The 18,964-nt window shown below is 40.3% G+C and overlaps 1 protein-coding gene across 2 annotated transcripts in view; it reads right to left on the bottom strand.

Annotated features, from left to right (window-relative positions):
* Window positions 1-984: 984 nt before the first annotated feature.
* Window positions 985-18,964, bottom strand: part of tub (TUB bipartite transcription factor) — a 557,742-nt gene continuing 539,762 nt past the window's right edge. For both annotated transcript variants that reach the window (XM_068046318.1, XM_068046319.1), the window contains exons 10-11: window positions 17,291-17,462; window positions 985-13,976 (exon numbers count right to left, since the gene is read on the bottom strand). In XM_068046318.1, the coding sequence (XP_067902419.1) occupies window positions 13,843-13,976; window positions 17,291-17,462 (306 nt within the window). In that variant the 3' untranslated portion in view covers window positions 985-13,842. The remainder of the gene's footprint in view (window positions 13,977-17,290; window positions 17,463-18,964) is intronic.

Genomic DNA, 18,964 nt, shown 5'->3' with positions numbered 1-18,964 from the left:
ATAATTAAGACAAAAGTTAAATAAATGGTTTACTGGCTCATTGGCATGCTGTTTCCTCATCATTTCTTGAGGTAGGACACAGCACATCTTGACAAGTTCAGGGGACTCCAACAAAGTTGTCAAACCTGGTTTAAGCTGAACGAAGTTAGAAGACATTTCTGAATAAATTATTTTTTAAAATTTAAAGGCTATAAAAACACTGTATGTAGAAGGCCAGTTTTTATAATTCCTTTATTGTGTGTTACAAATGTCTAATGTGCCTCGATACCTGTCAGTTTTCAGCAAGGCAATTGGCCAATGGAAATTACATTGTTTTTATCGATCACATTGTTATTATCAGCTGATCATCTATGAGAATTACAAAAAAAGAAATAGCTATGTTTGTGTCTGCCCCCAGGCTCTGATTCTAGCACTCTGTAACCAGCATCCCACCTTCTAGGCTGCAGGCCTCACTCTCCTCCATCTCTTTCTACTTCCTACTTCCTAATTGTCCTTCTTACCTGCTCCAAGCACTACCAGTCCCCCAAGTCAGCATCTGTAGTTCCCTCCCTAAGCTCAGGCCCACTTGTAACTAAAGAAAGCACTATAAGAGCAGATTATATCCATGGATGAGATGGTATAAAATCATCTTGATTGAATGCTGCTTCCCACCTGGACATGGTCACTCTATTTATTTTCCTCTACAACTTAAGGTTTTATTTTCATGCTAAAGAGAATGAAAGAAAATTGAGCATAAGAATAGGCAACAAAACATTTTAGTTAACTAGAAAAATATAGGAGTTCATTGCACATTATGAGACTATAATGTGATAGTGGCTGGCAATGTTTAATCTTAGTCTTTTATAACGCTACAAAAAATTCTTACCTTTACTTTGGTCCACGAGAAAGCTACGGGAAATTGACTAGTGTATATTATATATAAACTTTAACACAATACATTAAAACAGCAAGATTTTTTAAAGTTATTTATTTAAAAATTCCATTCAACAAGTAGGATCTTTACATGACATAGAACACTGTCACTTGTCTTTAATTAAATAACAAAAATGGTTGCAATAAATGGTCATTAAATTCTTTCAACATGTTATTTAGGCAAATAAAATAGAACACTTCAGCTGTCCATTCTGATATTGCAGACAGACTGCGAGCAGAAGCAGCATGAGAGAAATTACAAATGACCTGATAAAATATGAAGCCAAGTTTAAACATACATCACACATTTGGAACACGTGGCATTTTTTTCAATGGATTTTACATAATATGATGTAAAAACCAGGCCATGTCTTGTAGGCCATCACACAAATTAATCATGAGCCACACACACCAAGCTAAAGCAGGGGGCCCTTCACTCAAGTGGAACATTTGTCTATATGCATTGTTTCACATTAGAGCTTTATCACACTGTACACAGTTATGATGCATAAGAATATCATTAAATTTATTGGGGTACAATCATTTATTTTACTTAATATTTATAACTGGAAATAAAACATCTGAATACATGGGCTCCATATATGAAAAAACAGTGCATACAGCAGTAAACATTCCATGCACGTTAGCAGGTAGCAGCGCATGTCTCACCGTGCAGAAGCTGCACATGCAAAACAGACATTCATGTTTGGTTTTATAATTATTGAACATGAATAACTTCCAAAACAAAGTCAGCTGACTGATGTGGACAATTTGTAAGATATGTAGCACAACCATGGAGGTGTTAACCAATCCAGTGGATTAAAACAGATTTACCAAAATCACAACATTTTATACTAAAATATTCAATATCCTATTTTCATACCCTTGCACTTTAAAAAGGCCATTAATTATTTATGAACCCCCCCTCCCATATATATATTTTCACTGTGCAAATGAGCTATCTAGCTCCACAAAGCTTAAGCCACAATCAAAACCAGTATTTTTTCTTGGTTTTGTTTCTGTGAAGACTGCACTGATAGGCTGATTACAAGCAAATGAAAAGGTATAACAAGTATGGTTCAGAAGCTTGTCTATAGCATTCTGGATCTTTGCTCTTCTCTGAACTATTGCTATGCAATGAACAATGTGATAATGTGCAAACAGCTAGAAATGACAAGAGTCTAAAATAACATGTTGGTATCAACTGTGACTCGGGGTATTACTTGCCTCTAAGTCAGAAGGTTCTGAGTTCAATTTCCACTCCAGAGACTTGAGTATGAAGATCTAAACTGACACTCCAGAAGTGCTGCACTGTCAGAGATCCCATCTTCAGATATGTCAATAGGGTAAGTATGGGATATGGTAGCATAGTGGTTATGTTAATGGGGTAGAGGATTGGAATAATGATCTGGAAATATGAGTTCAAATCCAACCACAGTAGTGGGGGAATTTAAATTCAATTAAATAAATAAATCGAGACTAATAATGACTATGAAACTATCAGATTGTCATAAAAACCCATCTGGTTCACTGATCCCCTTTTGGGAAGGAAATCTGTCGTCCTTAGCCATTCTGGCATACATTTGAGTCCAGATCCACCACAATGTGTTGATTCTAAACCACTTTCTGAAATGTCCTAGCCACCCACTCAGTTGCATTCAAAAAGACAGTCCACCACCACCTTCTCAAAGGCAATTAGGGATGGGAAATACATGTTGGCCTTGCCAGCAACAATCACATCATATGAATGAATATTAAAAAAACAGCAAGGTGGAAAGAGGCTTGTGTGGAGCATAGATCTGGTGAGCTAAACATAATTACCATGTTACATGGTTAGTAACAACATAGATACATTAATTGGGGAAACAATCCATTGGAAAGATTAAATAATTGCAAATTATGTAACATAATAAGCTGTAGGGTTTTCAGTCGGTGCTGTGTTAGAACAGCTGAGACCTGGGTCTGAACCTCATTCCAAATGAGGCAATTAAAGATTCCCCTCCTTGTTGTTATGGTGCAAAGTGGTATCAGTTTGAGCACATCATGCACCACTCGGTGAGTTTTTTCCCCCAATTTGGGTATTAAGGTGGTGAGACCACAGCGCAGTGAGCTTAGTGCTTGGCAATATAAAACTTTGCTGAACCAATGGGATCTTCCATGGTCAGTCTCATTAACTTTTCATAGCAAGCTCCTGGCCTGAATGGGCCTTGTTTATGGGAGCTCACTGTCTGCAGGGGAGTGGGAAATAGGACACAATTGCAGTTTTTAAAGACTACAGTTGCTGTTTTCAAGGGATACTGCATTGTTGCTGGGCACATGACTAACCCTGTTCATGTACTCACACATTAGTTGGGATGCAAGGTGGCCATTGGCTGTTTTCATCAATGTGCTCATCAAACATGCAACATCTCAGCATGACCGGTCTGTTTAAAGGACAAAGTGGTGTACAACAGGTTATAACCAGAACCAGAGGATGCTCCCTACCTCCCACTATGCACCCCATCCACCCTCCTCAATCTCACCCACATTGTCATTCAATCTCTGTACACAGAGTTGTGTCATATGTGAACCATGAGGAACTTTATTCTTTCAATCTCCAGCTGGTACTAAACCATTAGCATGGAATAATACTTCTACAGGAGCTTTCACTATGCCTTCAGTGAAGTAAACCATCTGTTCTAGTTTTATTTGATGGGGAAGGATGAGTGAAAGGATGATTCTGGAAGAGTGAAGTTACATCTACAGCCATTTTCATGACATTGTTGTACCAATCACAGATAGGAGAGGGCAGGTACTTAGGGGATCATACTACAACCAGGCCAATAAACATTGCTTCAGATACCTTGATTGATCAGAGGGCGCCTTTCAGGCAACTCATCCCTCATTCCACGGCTCACAAACAACTGACATCTGCTGCATGTTCTATAACTTCTCCTTGAAAAGATGTCTCACCATGAGAGTTGAAGGAAAGACAACAAAATTATGGTAGAAGAGAAGGATGAAATGGCAATGAGGAATTAGCTGTTCAGCCACTAGTGCGCTGAGGAAGACTGGTGTACCAGGCACTAGTTCAAGATGCCTTTTAATGAATGCAAGTGTTGCCCAATTATTAAACCTGCAGTCTACATCTACAAACTCTCCCTTCCAAAAACCACCTTCACATGCACGTTAATGTACAATTCTTTAAATACCAACTATTCCCCTCTTTTGCTGTGTTGTTTCTTTATTCTAGCTAATAGCATGCTGATACTCAGTACTATATCCAAAGCAGGCGTAATGCATTTATTGAATTCATGGTGTGGTTTGTGATAGTTGATAGCATGTTTTTGTAATAATGCTTTGTGCTGATGGATTGTATGTGATGTTTAGCAGCTAAGCAAATACTTCCTGTGCACCAGTCACTGAAAGTAAGCATGCAGGTGCAGCAGGCAGTTAAGAAGGCAAATGGTATGTTGGCCTTTATAGCGAGAGGATTTGAGTACAGGGGCAAGGATATCTTGCTGCAATTATACAAGGCCTTGGTGAGACCACATCTGGAGTATTGTGTGCAGTTTTGGTTTCCTTATCTGAGGAAGGATGTTCTTGCTATGGAGGGAGTGCAGCGAAGGTTCACCAGACTGATTCCTGGGATGGCAGGACTGACGTATGAAGAGAGATTAGGTTGATTAGGCTTGTATTCACTAGAGTTTAGAAGAATGAGAGAGGATCTCATAGTAACCTACAAAATTCTGACAGGACTGGACAGACTAGGTGCAAGAAGGATGTTCCCGATGGTGGGGCAGTCCAGGACCAGGGGTCACAGTCTTAGGATAAGGGATAAACCATTTAGGACTGAGATGAGGAGAGATTTCTTCACCCAGAGAGTGGTGAACCTGTGGAATTCTCTACCACAGAAAGCAGTTGAGGCCAAATCATTAAATATATTCAAGAAAGAGTTAGATATAGTTCTTAAGGCTAAAGGGATGGGGAGAAAGCAGGAACAGGTTACTGAGTTTGGATGATTAGCCATGATCGTATTGAATGGCGGTGCAGGCTCGAATGGCCAAATGGCCAACTCCTGCTCTTATTTTTCTATGTTTCTAAGTCATTTCCTTATGGAAAAAGTAGATGTATTGGCTGCAAGGTTTCTCTGCTAGCCTGCTGGATTCTGTTAGCTCTAGACCTCTTTGTGGTGTGCATTGCATTGATCCTACACACAAGCCAAACACATCTGGCTGCTTGCTCAGCTTCCTTTTTTAAAATTCTACTGTCATTTGTTCAAGAATGTTTGACAGACTAGATGTGCCGTGGGTCTTGGAGGCAGCCACTGACCTGCGGCTATTGCAAAAATCAAACATCCTGTTGATCACTCCTTTATGTGCACTGATGACTAAAAAATGAACCTTGAGCAACTATGAGATTTATGAATCTCTATCTCAATCTCTGTAGCTGATCTCCTGACATTACACATTCTGCCAAGAATGCATTTTTAAAACTTCAATGCAAGATCTCTATAACTAAGCATTCATGAGAGATATTTTCACTGTGCCTACGACCTGTAGTGCTAAGACTCAATTGCAACTGCAGTGCAGATAAATTTTCATTCAAGATTGGTGTAGATCTAGGTAAGAGATTCCACTATACCTCACAGAGTTTACAGTGCATGTTCCAAGGAGACAAGTTATTCAAATGGACAATCCTGCCAAGAAAGAAATCTCTGTATCAAAGCAGGTCCTGTGATGTCTGCAGCTGTATGTGGTACAGCAGAAACAGAAATCATTTTAGGCCTCTAGCCAGTAGCTTCCTGGCTTTGACACCATTTACTCCTCCTTACCTATGCACTGACTATACTCCGATTTGTGTGTGTGTGTGTGTCTATGCTGGTGCTTGGAAGAGGCGGTGATTGTGATGCAGGTTGCTGTGAGCTGTGAGGTTCTTTCATTGGCTTTGCCTTCACTCTATTTCTGAGAAAAGAAAAAAGAACAAGACATCAAAATGATGTCGTAATTAACCACTCTCAAACATTACTTTAATTGTGTGATATTTTATATGATGTGACTGAAGTTCAGTATGTGGCTGAGTAACTGTCACTCAGTATGACAATATGAACATTATGGTACTCACTAGGAGGTCAGGGTAGCCTCCAATTTCACCATTGCTAACTGCCTCAATGTTTTCCTGTCCAAATATGTCAGCAGTGGCCACCTCAAATGTTTGTTGAATTGTTTAGTGTCCCGCCTATACCCATGGACACCTCTGATTAAATATCAAGAATAAACCGAGTATTAAAACATTGTAATTATGTGAAGTACTGAAAACATTTTGCAGTTAGATACAAATTAAACAAGCAGCAGCCTGATTTACAAGCACTCCTTGTGTGAATCCACTTCAGAATTGTTGCAGTCCATACAAGTTAGCATATGCACTTGTTCTTTGTATTTTTCTTATATAGCTATATCCCCATTCATGCTAAGAATTTATTTCCTTGGTTCTGTCATGCTATACTGCACTGGTTAACCTCTTACAGGTTGCATGGTTCAGTTGAGAGTCATTTAAAATTTTGAGGGAATATTTACTTACAAGGCTATGTGTGGCAAATGCTTGTTTTGCCCAACAGTATTCTTGGTTTACCTTAGCAGATTTCTTCAGATTCTGACATCTTTTATCGAATATCCTTTATAGTTCACTGAGTTCAGCTGGCAGCATTGACCCATTCTGCTAAAACTTCCCATGTCTGCGGTTCCAGATACTTCTAGGGCTGGCGGCCATTTCAGCCATAAATAGAGGGTAATTTTAATCTAAGTTTGTAAGTGACGCTGAAGGTGGAAGATTGGTCAGCCTCAGAGGCGCATTGTGTTTACATTTCAGGTGAAGGTCCTGTCACGCCATGCTGGAGATGTGCCCCAATTCCACTATAACCTAGTATCTGTTTGTTACACCAATTTTCTCAGCTTTGAGTTCACATTTTCTTTAAACAATTTTGAGTGTTGATCTTCATCTAATATAGAATGCACAGAATGAATGTGCATAACTACATTAGAGAAGTGGAAGGGGGGTAAAATTTCCATCACAGTTCTGATCATCTGCCTCTTTGTTGGAGAATAGTTTGTGCATTAAGACGATCTAATTGGAGGGGAGGGAAAATATGCTTAACATTTAGGATAAATATAAGCAGAAATAAAAAAAGTCTTAAAAGAACATTTTAATCTTGTATTTGTTTCCAATAAACAAATTCAGACAATTGAGCCCTGGCATCAGTGCAAGTGGCATTGATCTAATTGCCATTATAGAGATGTGGTTGCATGGTGACCAAGGTTGGGAAGTAAATATGCCTGGGTACATGACGTTTCAAAAAGACAGACAAAATGGAAAAAGGGGGTGGGGGTAACCCTGATAATAAAGGATAACACAACAACACTAGTGAGGAAATATCAATGCTTGGAAGATCAATAAGTAGAATTAGTATGGGTAGAGATAAGAAATAACAAGGGGCAGAAAACACTGGTGGGAATTGTTTATAGGCCCCCTAATAGGAGCTGGCTTATTAGACAGAGCATTAATTAAGAAATATGAGGAGCTTGTATCAAAGGTAATGCAATAATCATGGGCGATATTAATCTTCACATAGACTGGTCAAATCAAATTGAAAAAAATTGTTTGGAGGACAGGTTCATGGAATACATTTGAGACAGTTTCCTAGAACAATATATTGTGAAACCAACCAGGGCACTATTTTATATCTTGCCTCATGTAACGAGACCAAATTAATTAGTAATCTCATAGTAAGGAATTCTTTGGGGAAGAGTGATCATATGATAGAATTTCACATTATATTCGAGAATGATGTATTTAAGTTTGAAACTAGAGTCTTAAACTTAAATAAAGCCAAATACATAGGTATGAGGGGCAAGCTAGCTAAAATAGATTGGAAAATTAGATGAAAAGGTATGATGGTAGATGAGCAATGGCAAACATTTAAGGACATATTTAATTGAATATACATTCCATTGAAAATAAAAATTCCACAGGAAAATGATCCACCTGTGGCTAACTAAAGAGGTTAAGGATCAAATTAGATTAAAAGGAGAGGCTTAGAATGTTGCCAAGAACCTGAGGATTGAGAGAATTTTAGAAACAAGCAAAAGATGTCTAAAAATTGACAAAGAGGGAGAAAATAGAATAACAGCAAACTAGCCAGAAACAGACTGTAAGAGGTAAAAACGAAGAGAGTAGCTTAAGTAAATGTGGGATCCTTAAAGGCTGAGACAGGGAAAATTATAATGGGGAATAAAGAAACGGCAGGGATGTAAAACATATATTTTGTATCTGACCTCACAGTAGAAGACACAAAAACATCAGAAGTAATGGGGTACCAAGGGTCCAACGAGAGTGAAGAAGTTAAAGTAATTGATATTAGCAAAGAAAAATACTGGAGAAATTAATGGGACTAAAAGCCAACAAATCCCCTGGACCTGACATTCTACATCCTAGGGTTCTAAAAGAGGTGGCAGCAGAGATGGTGGATGCATTGGTTGTGGTCTTCCAAAATTCCATAGATACTGGAACATAGATAGTGGATTGGAAGGTAGCAAATGTAACAATGCTATTCAAGAAAGGAGGGAGAGAGGAAACAAGCCAGTTAGCCTTACATCAGTCGTCAGGAAAATGCTGGGAACATTTTGGTAAGTGTTAAAATTTTTAAGTGGTAGCAGGGTTCTTAGAAATTCACAATAAGAATAGACACAGCCAGCATAGTTTTATTTATTTATTTAGCGATACACCACTGAAACAGGCCCTTCGGCCCACCGAGTCTGTGCCGACCAACAACCACCCATTTATATTAACCCTACAGTAATCCCATATTCCCTACCACCTACCTACACTCGGGGCAATTTTACAATGGCCAATTTACCTATCATCTTGCAAGTCTTTGGCTGTGGGAGGAAACCGGAGCTCCTGACGAAAACCCACGCGGTCACAGGGAGAACTTGCAAACTCCGCACAGGCAGTACCCAGAATTGAACCGGGTCCCTGGAGCTGTGAGGCTGCGGTGCTAACCACTGCACCACTGTGCCGCCCTGTGCACTGTGCTTTATGAAAGGGAAATCGCATTTAACAAATCTATTAGAATTTTTCGATATAACTAGTAGGGTAGATAAAGGAGAACCAGTGGATGTAGTATATTTGGATTTTCAAAAGGCATTCTTTAAGGTGCCACACAAAAGGTTGTTCCACACGATAAGGGCTTATGGGGTTGGAATAATTAATATATTAGCATAGACAGAGGACTAGTTAAAGGACAGAAAACAGAAAGTAAGAATAAAGGGTCATTTTCAGGTTGGCAGGCAGTTACTAGTGGGGTGCTGCCAGGATCAGTGCTGGGGCCTCAGCTATTTACAATCTACATTAATAACTTACATGAAGGGACTGAGTGTAATGTAACCATGTTTGCTGATAATACAAAGCTAGGTGGGAAAGTACGCTGTGAGGATGACACAAATAGTCTGCAAAGGGCTCTTGACAGGTTACGTGAGAAGGTGGCAGATAGAGTATAATGTGAGGAAATGTGAGGTTATTCACTTTAGTAGGAATAGAAAAACAGAACATTTTAAAATGATGAGACACTATTAAATGTTGGTGATCAGAGGGATTTTGGTATCCTTGTACATGAAACAGAGAAGTTAACATGCAGGTACAGTAAACAACTAGAAAGTCAAATGTTGGCTTTTATTGCAAGGGGGTTGGAGTACAAGAGTAAAGAAGTCTTGCACTGTACAGGGCTTTGGTGAGGCAACAATGGAGTACTGTGTGCAGTTTTGGTTTCCGTTCCTAAAGAAGGATACACTTGCCTTCGAGAGGGTACAATGAAGGTTCACCAGGTTTATTCCTGGAATGTGAGGGTGGTCCTATGTGGAGAGATTGAGTAAAATGAGCCTGGAGTTTAGAAGTATAGAGATGATCTCATTGAAACATATACAATTCTGAGAGGGCTTGACAGGGTAAATGCTGCCAGGCTTTTCCCCTGCCTGGGGAGTCTAGAATTGGGAGGCACAGTTTCAGGATAAGGGGTTGGCTATTTAGGACTGAGATGACAAGAAATATTTTCATTCAGAGGGTTGTGAATCTTTAGAATTCTCTACCCCAGAGAGCTGTGGATGATCAGTTGTTGAGTATATTCAAGATCAGTAGATTTTTGAATCACAGAATCAAAGAATTGTTATAGTGCAGAAGGAGGCCATTCGGCCCGATGTGTCTGCACTGGCTGTCCAAAAGATTCTAAGGGAATTGGAAATTGGGCAGGAAAGTGGAATTGAGGTTGAAGATCAGCCATGAACTTACTAAAAGGTGGAGAAGGCCCCAGGGGCCTTATGTCCTACTCCTGCTGGTTGGAGGCTAGTACTATAACTGAGTTAACGCCACCTGATATAATCCAGTAATACCCTTTGTCTTGTAGTGATGTTGATTTTCACACAGGCTGTTTAAAATTGGGTCTGCTTTATTTCACCCCAGTCATAAGTGGTGACACATGTATTCAGTAACAGCTGGAATGCTGCACCACCAGTCAAAAGATTTCAGCCTGGAAAATATGCAGTGTATTATTATTGCACTCAACATGTTTGCATCAAATGGTTTTATCCATTATCATAACAGATGCAGTGTTAGCTTTAAAATTCATTGTTTAATGCTTCAGATCAAGGAATTCAATATGAACGCATTAAGCATTGTGTGATAATATCACACAGCACAATGTCCAGCTTTAATACCCTAACTTTAAAAAGTCTTTTTAACTTGTGACCCTGAGCTAGAAAACAAAGTTGGTTCATTATCATAGTTACTGCTTTGTGATATGTCAGCTGTGGCTCAGTTGGTAGCACTCTCAGTCAGAAGTTTGTGGGTTCGAGTTCTAATCCAGTACTTGAGCCAAAAAATCAAGGCTGACACTCCAGTGTAGTACTGAAGAAGTACTAAACTGTTGGAGGTGCTGTCTTTTGGATGAGACATTAAACTGAAGGCCCCATCTGCCTTTTCAGGTGGACATAAAAGATCCCATGGTACTATTTCGAAGAAGAGAAGGGGAGTTATCCCTGGTGTCCTGGACAATATTTATCCCTCAATCAACATGACAAAAACACAGATCTGGTCAATATCACATTGCTGTTTGTGGGAGTTTGCTGTGTGCAAATTAGCTGCTGTGTTTCTTACATTGCACCAGCGACTACGCTTCAAAAAAAGTACTTCATTGGCTGCAAAATACTTTGGGATGTCCTGTGGCCATATAAGGGGCTATATAAATGTAAGACTTTCTTTTATGAAAGTGGTCTCACACAGTTTGCAAGTTCAATCTAATCAAATAACTTGATACTTTGAAAGGATCATCAATTAATATAACAATGCATATCTGCCCACCCACAGATGCCAGTATACACATGAAGACATTACCCCACCTCTCCCCAAGACACCAAATTTTCCTCAGCAATCCTCAATTCAAAACTCAATGGACTAATGGCAGAAGTCCCAAATTTTAACGTTAGCAATATCCAGTATCTCCTTCAGAGAGAATCATGCCAGTGAGTAGTCATGGTATCTACATGCATGCACATGCACACACACACCCTTCAGAAAAGTCCAATCTTTGACTTCAGCACAATAATGTTTGGTTATTTCCAACCAAAACATTTTTATTGCTAATGCCGAACCAGGAGAAATGTGGAGATCAGATGTTTCTCAGACATTTTCAGAATCCTTAATAGTTTTGAGTACTGCATGAAAAAAGAAACTATTTCATGCCTACGGTGAAAGGTCCTGCTATTCATGGAGCCAGAGGTAATAATTACATAGAATTTACAACAAAGAAACAGGCCATTTGACCCAACAGGTCTTCTTCGGTGTTTATGCTCCACATGAGCCTCCTCCCACCCTCTTCATCTAACCCTATCAGCATAACCTTCTATTCCTTTCCTCCTGATATGGTTATCTAGTTCTTCTTAAACGTATCTATGCTAGTCGCCTCAACTAATCCTTGTGGTTGTGAGTTCCATGTTTAAACCACTAACCAATAATGTGCATTAATATCCATTTCTTTACAGCATTGGAGCTCAGTACATTGGCTCTATATTTACCTGCACACAAATAGGAACTTGTGGAAACTGTCATTAATCTTCATGCACCTAAGTTTAAATTTATTTGATTGAAACACTGGTCCTTTATAAAGTGTGCCTTGTCATCAGAACCTTATTTGTAATTCCTTTTCATGTAGAATTGCAGTTATCTTTAATATTGTTTTCTTTTGTAAATTTCTACTTTATTGATGATTACTTTTGTAGTGTTGATTATTCAAATGCAGTCCATGGCAAGGAACAGGACACTTCCTGAATTTTCGTGGAGATGCGGAGTCAAGACCGGAAGCGGGCATGCCGGCAATTTCCCGCTACAGGCCAGCGTGTCGGTCTGCCAACATGGACCCGCCTCCGGATTATTTTGAGGGTGGCTGCATGGGATGGGGGGAGGGGTGGCAGGGGGGTGCGGGGGGAAGGGGGACGGGCAGATGCTGGCCACCTGCCAGCCAGCGGCGGGTAGACAATTAAACAAATTAAATTGCCCACTAAGGGCACTAATCAGAAGCCTGGCTGATGTACGGAGGCGGCCTCCCGGTGCGGACTGGGGAGGGGGGCGGTTGATGCCATCAATGCCTCATTTAATTTCACTCCTCCCTCCCTGCAGTCGTGATTGTCAGAAGGCCACTTTTTATTTTTAAACGTTATAATTATTTGGAGGGCTCCTCCATCTTGAGGAGCCCTCTCATTCTCCAGCCTACATCAGCAGTGTCTGCCCCTGATGGTGCAACTGCCAATCTTCCAGTGCTAGACAGTCTCCTATTGGCCCTCCAGACTCGACAGCATGCCTACTGACCTTAATTAGATGGGGCTCTCAGGGTGGCCACTTGGCCACCTCCTCTAATATCTCCCTCTGGATCCCAGTGCCAGTATTTGTGGGTTCCTGACCCTCATTTCATCCCGATGGTGCAATCGGGATCTAGGAATAAAATTCCTGGCTAGAGTGTCAGTACCAGCATTCATTCACACATAAAGAATAGCAAAGTTAGATGCAAACTCTCTCTACACTGCCCCAACAACATGACTCAATCTCGATATAAGGAGTGTATATCCTCATTCCCAATGATGTCATCATTTAGACAACATCATCCCACATAAAATAAAAAAATAAAACATCCATAAAATAAGAAGTGAATTAATGTTAATTGGAATTAATTTTAACTGTTTGCCTCTTAAAATGGGTCCTAATGCCGAATTCCACTTCGCATCACTTGGAATAATGAATTTCCCTGACACTTTACAAGCTGGATTATATCACCAAACAACAGCAGCACCAATTTAATTATTATCATGCTGCATATGCTAAGGTATTGGCAGAACAAACACAATGCACGTTTGTGGGAAAGTACTTTCTGACCAAACTGAAAAGAACCACTTGATTATATATAAAAGATAACACAAAGGTTAGTACTTGAAAGCTTATCGTGCAGAAATGTCTCTCATGTTCTGACTCAACACCTTTGGGATTCTATAGCTGCCATTTTCAGATCAGAAGCTTTTTTTTCCTTTTTCTTTTTAAGACAACGTTTTGTTTCAAAGGTCCACGCAAAATCACTGCATCAGTATTTAAAATGACCCTTTATGGGCCATGCAAAGAACTGTGCCTGCTTTTAAAAGAAAGTAAAACAGATGCAAGCCTCATTAAAATATTTAAAAGAGGGTCCTACACTGGATTTAGGAGCCCAATGCAATTTTAGTCATCCTGTAGAGTTACAAATGTACGATACCGAGGATGAATTATGCCTTATGATCTGCAACCAATATGTAAAAGCAAAGAAAGCAAATTTGTCCTTGAAACATATGTTGCTCCTTCGGCATGACACTTCCATTGTTCTGTTTATTCACAAGCTAGTTTACTATCGAAGCTTGAGAGTGCAATCGCAAATGCTTGCAATGCACACATTGGGTAGTTGTAGTCCATGGTAAAGACATCTTCAGCCACCCGGCCAAACTGCATCACTATATAATCCGCTAAAAAAAAATACAAACACATCAAATAGTTGATTCTTTTAGCACCAAATTTCTTTCAATTTGCAGCATGAAGCTCCACCATTACCTCACATATGTCCTGCGGCCCTCTACCAGTCATTGTACAAATCAGCTGACAGCAAGCTTGCAGAGAATGATGGATACCTGGCAGAGTTACAAGACTATAATCTAATCACGGAGCTCAGATGGCATTGTAAACCATGAAAGCAAAGCTATAACAGTTTATAAAAGTTATATGAAACCTTCAATAGCTTACAATCCTGAATTCACTGCATGTTAGCTGTCAAAATCTATACTGTTTCCTTTATTTGACGAGTTTTAATTTAGTTTTGAATTCTGTTTCAGCTGATGATGGACAGTGCAAACCTTGATGCATTTTGATGATCACAAAAGGATGTAGAATACCTTCTGACAAGCACAATAATGAATTAATGAATGTAACACTGCTTTCCAGAGTGTAGGAAGCAGTACACCATAAGAACAGTTGGAAATAATCTTTTCCCGTCAGGATTATGTGTAAAATGCAACATCTGAACCATGAGTTCCATATAACAAAATAGAATGGGAATGGATTTGCTAAATAAGAATTCTATCTGCGGATCAATAACATCTTTATCCAGCAATGACTGTAGAACAGTTGAAGGCTCTTAAATCCTCTCCACCACTGATTAGCAGAATGTTGCTTCCTTCAGTTTTTTCTATTTCACAGGCAACATGAGGTTAGAACAACAAAACAATCACAACATGTATTCGAACCAATACTATAGCGACTTGGGTGAAAGAATTGTTCTAATTGTGTCGTGCAGCAATGTTGTAAATGTAATAAAAACCGAAGAAGGGTCACTGACCCGAAACGTTAACTCTGCTTCTCTTTCCACAGATGCTGCCAGACCTGCTGAGTGGCTCCAGCATTTCTTGTTTTTATTTCAGATTTCCAGCATCCGCAGTATTTTGCTTTTATTATGATGTTGTAAATGTGTTTGTGAAGAGTTCCTCTGATTGGTACTTCTATGAAAATTATAAGCACACTGGGGGTGACTTTCATCAACTGCTCCACTTTGACATGAATGGGGTGGCAGGCAACTGAAAATGTAAAACATCCAGTAGGGAGCAAACATGCCCTGTTCAGTGAGGCTGAGTACTGAGTGGCCATACCAGTCGTTCATAAAGGGACTATTGCAGGCTGCTCTAAAAAGGTCAAAGGAACCAGCTTTGCTACCCAGCCCACATAAATCTTCATGCCAGCTGGTCATAGTCCTTTTATGAGTGTACACCACCCCCCCAAACCCCCCCCCAGGATTGCCATCCACCCCCCTCGTGATTAATGCCCACCATGGAGCCACCAAATACCTGCCCTGCCATCCCCACATGTTAACGAGCTGACTTGCTGCTCAGTCAGAGAGCTGGCAACTCACCAATATTACTGCAATGAAGTGTGAAAATAGTTCAGGCCTCTCATCTGTGACATCGGATGCCCATTAACAGGCATTTATATTCCTACAGATATATTTTCCTCCGGTAGCTAATATTAGAAAAACTGTTGGTGATGTTATAAACAAGTGAACAAATTTTCCACTTGCACTGACTTTTTTTTGGCTCAGAGAGGAACCTGAGGAAAATATATCCACTACTTTCTTTCTGATTAGAGTAAATAATTTAATTTTATCAAATCTGTGGCACAGTGTGTAGGCAGATGTTTCTGGGAGCTGACCTTTAGAGCTGGTAATAGTACTGATAGCTATGATTAACTAAAGGCTCGTCCTGTTGAATGAATGCCAAACTACAAGTGTTAACCACGGTGATTGGGTGCTGTGGAAAAATGGTGGATGACATTGGCCCATTCACCCAAAATTGCTCACAGTATTTAAAAATTGATCTGCAAAAGGTTCTGGAGGAGCTGATCAATCTTTTAAAATATATTCTATTGAACTATTTACCAATAATATTAACTTATTCTAAATGTTTGCCAATGTGAGAGTCTTGCCCCAGTGGGTAGCACCCTTGCCTCTGCACCAGAAAACGATGGGTTCAAGTCCCACTTCAGGACCTGACTATATACTGTTGCTTCAGTGCAGTAATGAGGGAGTATTGCTTTGTCAGAGGTGCTGACCTTCATGTGAGACATTAAAAAAAAAAATTCTTCCTGCTCTCTCAGGTAGATGTAAAACATACCACAGAACTATATAAAAATAGTAGGGGAGTTGTCCTGGCCAATCCTTAGTCCTCAAACAACATCAACAAAACAGCTTAACTGATTGTATTTTGCAATGTTGTTTGTGGGATTTTGCTGTGTGCAAATTGATTAATGTATTTTCCTACATTACAATAGCAACTACCCTTCTAAAGCTAATCATTAGCCATGAAACACTGTGGGGTGTCCTGAGGATGTAAAAGGTGCTATATAAATGTAAGTTATTTCTTTCTGATTGATAATATACTTTATTATGGTGGGGCAAAAAACAAGGATTATAAAACAAAATGCTGGAAACATGTCACATTTACTCAAATCTAGACTCTAGGTGGGAGTGGGTGAAGTGGTGTGGATGCACATTCTGGAACCTCTGCTCCTAAATCTGGAAAAATTCATGGGGTCAGAGAAAGTCCCTTCATTTCCGTGGCAGGTGTCCACAATAAGGACACATCTCACGCGCTTGCCCCCAAAAAAGGTGCAAATTAGGGTCAAAGAGTGCCAGGCTGGGAGGATTGCCCAGGAACCCCTAAGTGCAATGTATGCTTGGTCTCACCAGGTCCTCATAAAAATTCACAATCCTACCCCGGCCTCTGGCCTATTTCATAGCTATTTTGGCGGACTCCCGCCGAACTTATGACAAATGTGTGCTGAAAGGGCCACCAATTACTTTTTCCATATTAGTGATGACAAGAATTTTTCATCTCTGTTCTTTCTCAAATTTAACATTTATGTTAAAACCAATTTGATGTATGGTACCTTTTTCTCCAATATTTTAATAGCTGTGCAATTTTGTACAGTTCTGCCATCCTTGGATTTAATGTGTGTCTGATTCCATTATGCCATAAATTCAGCTCTCAGCATGAAGGAGCTCTGAAGTTAAGGAAATTGTACAATTGCCCAAAAGAATGGGAATAATATTCTTTGAAGAATTGAAATGGTCAAAGTAGTAATGAAATTGTTCTTTGAGACTGAGATTGAAAACGCAAGATTTAATCCTTCATGATGGAGTATAAGTTCCACAGGTGCTACCTGGTACCGTGTTCAAGTGGTCATTCATTACAATTACCTTTAGAACTTGCCAGGCAGTGGTGAGCTTACTACTTACGGTCGTTGTCATGAATAATCTGGAAATTCTTCACAGACGCCTGTGTAACTCGGCCATGGAAATTAAGGACATAGGATTGTGTATCGTCGTTCCATACTGGAGTTTTGTTGTGTAGCTCAATTACACTCTCTGTATTTTTGTTCTGCCATCCTGCCAGCAAAGTTTCATGCTCCTTAATCAAAAAGAGAAAATATCATTTATTAAAATAGTTTTCCAAGTGCATGTAGATCCTTGACTGAATGGGAACAAATTTAACATTAACCTTGGATATCCAAACTATGGTATGGGGAAGACAGCAACTTTTTGCCACAGATCCCACCCCTGCTTTCCAAAATAGTCCTCTCAGGAGAGTTTGAAGTTAGCACTTTCTCATAACTCTTTGGGCTGGATGTTATTTGCAGATCGCACGGCTGGTGGGACTTTCTCAGCGATCTTCCAATTAGTGTCCGGCCAGTGGAGGATCCTGGCAATAACAGGTGGCGGGTGAGAGCTAGTGCCAGCAGGTAGTTTGAAGGCTGGATTTTATGCCCCTGTTTTAGGCGGGATCATTGGTGTTGGGGGCTGGAGAATCCCCGCGGAGACCTCCGCCACAGATCCCGGCGCCGTAACGCTCTTTTCCGATTTTGTCAGAGGCAGGGAAGTACCATGATGGCACTGACGCCCCGACAAGACAACATCGTCATTTAAATGTTTTACATACTGATTTAAATGTATTTGAATGTCATTCACTGCGATCCAATGAAGGTTTCTTAATTTCGTGTTTGACGTGTGGCATTCACGTGCCTTCAGTTTCTCGACTTCCAAAAGCTATTGCCACGAGGCGAGAGTCCTTGGCGCATTTAAAGACGTCACTTTAGTTTTTTTTAGGGGAAATGGAGTTTGTAGCGGACATTGCCGCTATGCAGAATCTGCATTGATGTGTGAAGTGGGGAACTCTGAAAATATATAGACTGTGTTTGTTAGAGGGACCACTATTCTTCTTTTCTTTTGGGCCTCCTTATCTCGAGAGACAATGGATACGCGCCTGGAGGTGGTCAGTGGTTTGTGAAGCAGCGCCTGGAGTGGCTATAAAGGCCAATTCTGGAGTGACAGGCTCTTCCACAGGTGCTGCAGAGAAATTTGTTTGTTGGGGCTGTTGCACAGTTGGCTCTCCCCTTGCGCCTCTGTCTTTTTTCCTGCCAACTACTAAGTCTCTTCGACTCGCCACAATTTAGCCCTGTCTTTATGGCTGCCCGCCAGCTCTGGCGAATGCTGGCAACTGACTCCCACGACTTGTGATCAATGTCACACGATTTCATGTCGCGTTTGCAGACGTCTTTATAACGGGACCACTAAAGGGTAGTTTAAATGATGTTGGTATGGTTGTGAAGATTCACACTTTTGGAAAAGTTGTCAGACCAACATTAATCCCATCTATAGAGCCACCGCAGGCATCCTGCACAGTAAAAATTGACAAGCATCACTGAACCATGATGCTCAGTGGCTTGCTTGTTGAATTAATTCAAAACACGTATGTATTGTTTTAATAAACTGCTGCTCAATGCTCGGACAGGCTATATGCAGGGCTGTCTTTTAAAGACAGCGCCAGCACCTGCTCCAACATCAGGTGACACCGTGAATGGCATCTCCATTACCACCCCGGTCACATGATTGGGGGGGGGGGGGGTGGGTGAA

This window comes from Heterodontus francisci, chromosome 14 (assembly GCF_036365525.1).
Source record: "Heterodontus francisci isolate sHetFra1 chromosome 14, sHetFra1.hap1, whole genome shotgun sequence".
Taxonomy (NCBI): Eukaryota; Metazoa; Chordata; class Chondrichthyes; order Heterodontiformes; family Heterodontidae; genus Heterodontus; species Heterodontus francisci.
Note: the sequence above shows the minus strand (reverse complement) of the source record. Positions and strands in the feature narration are given on the sequence as shown.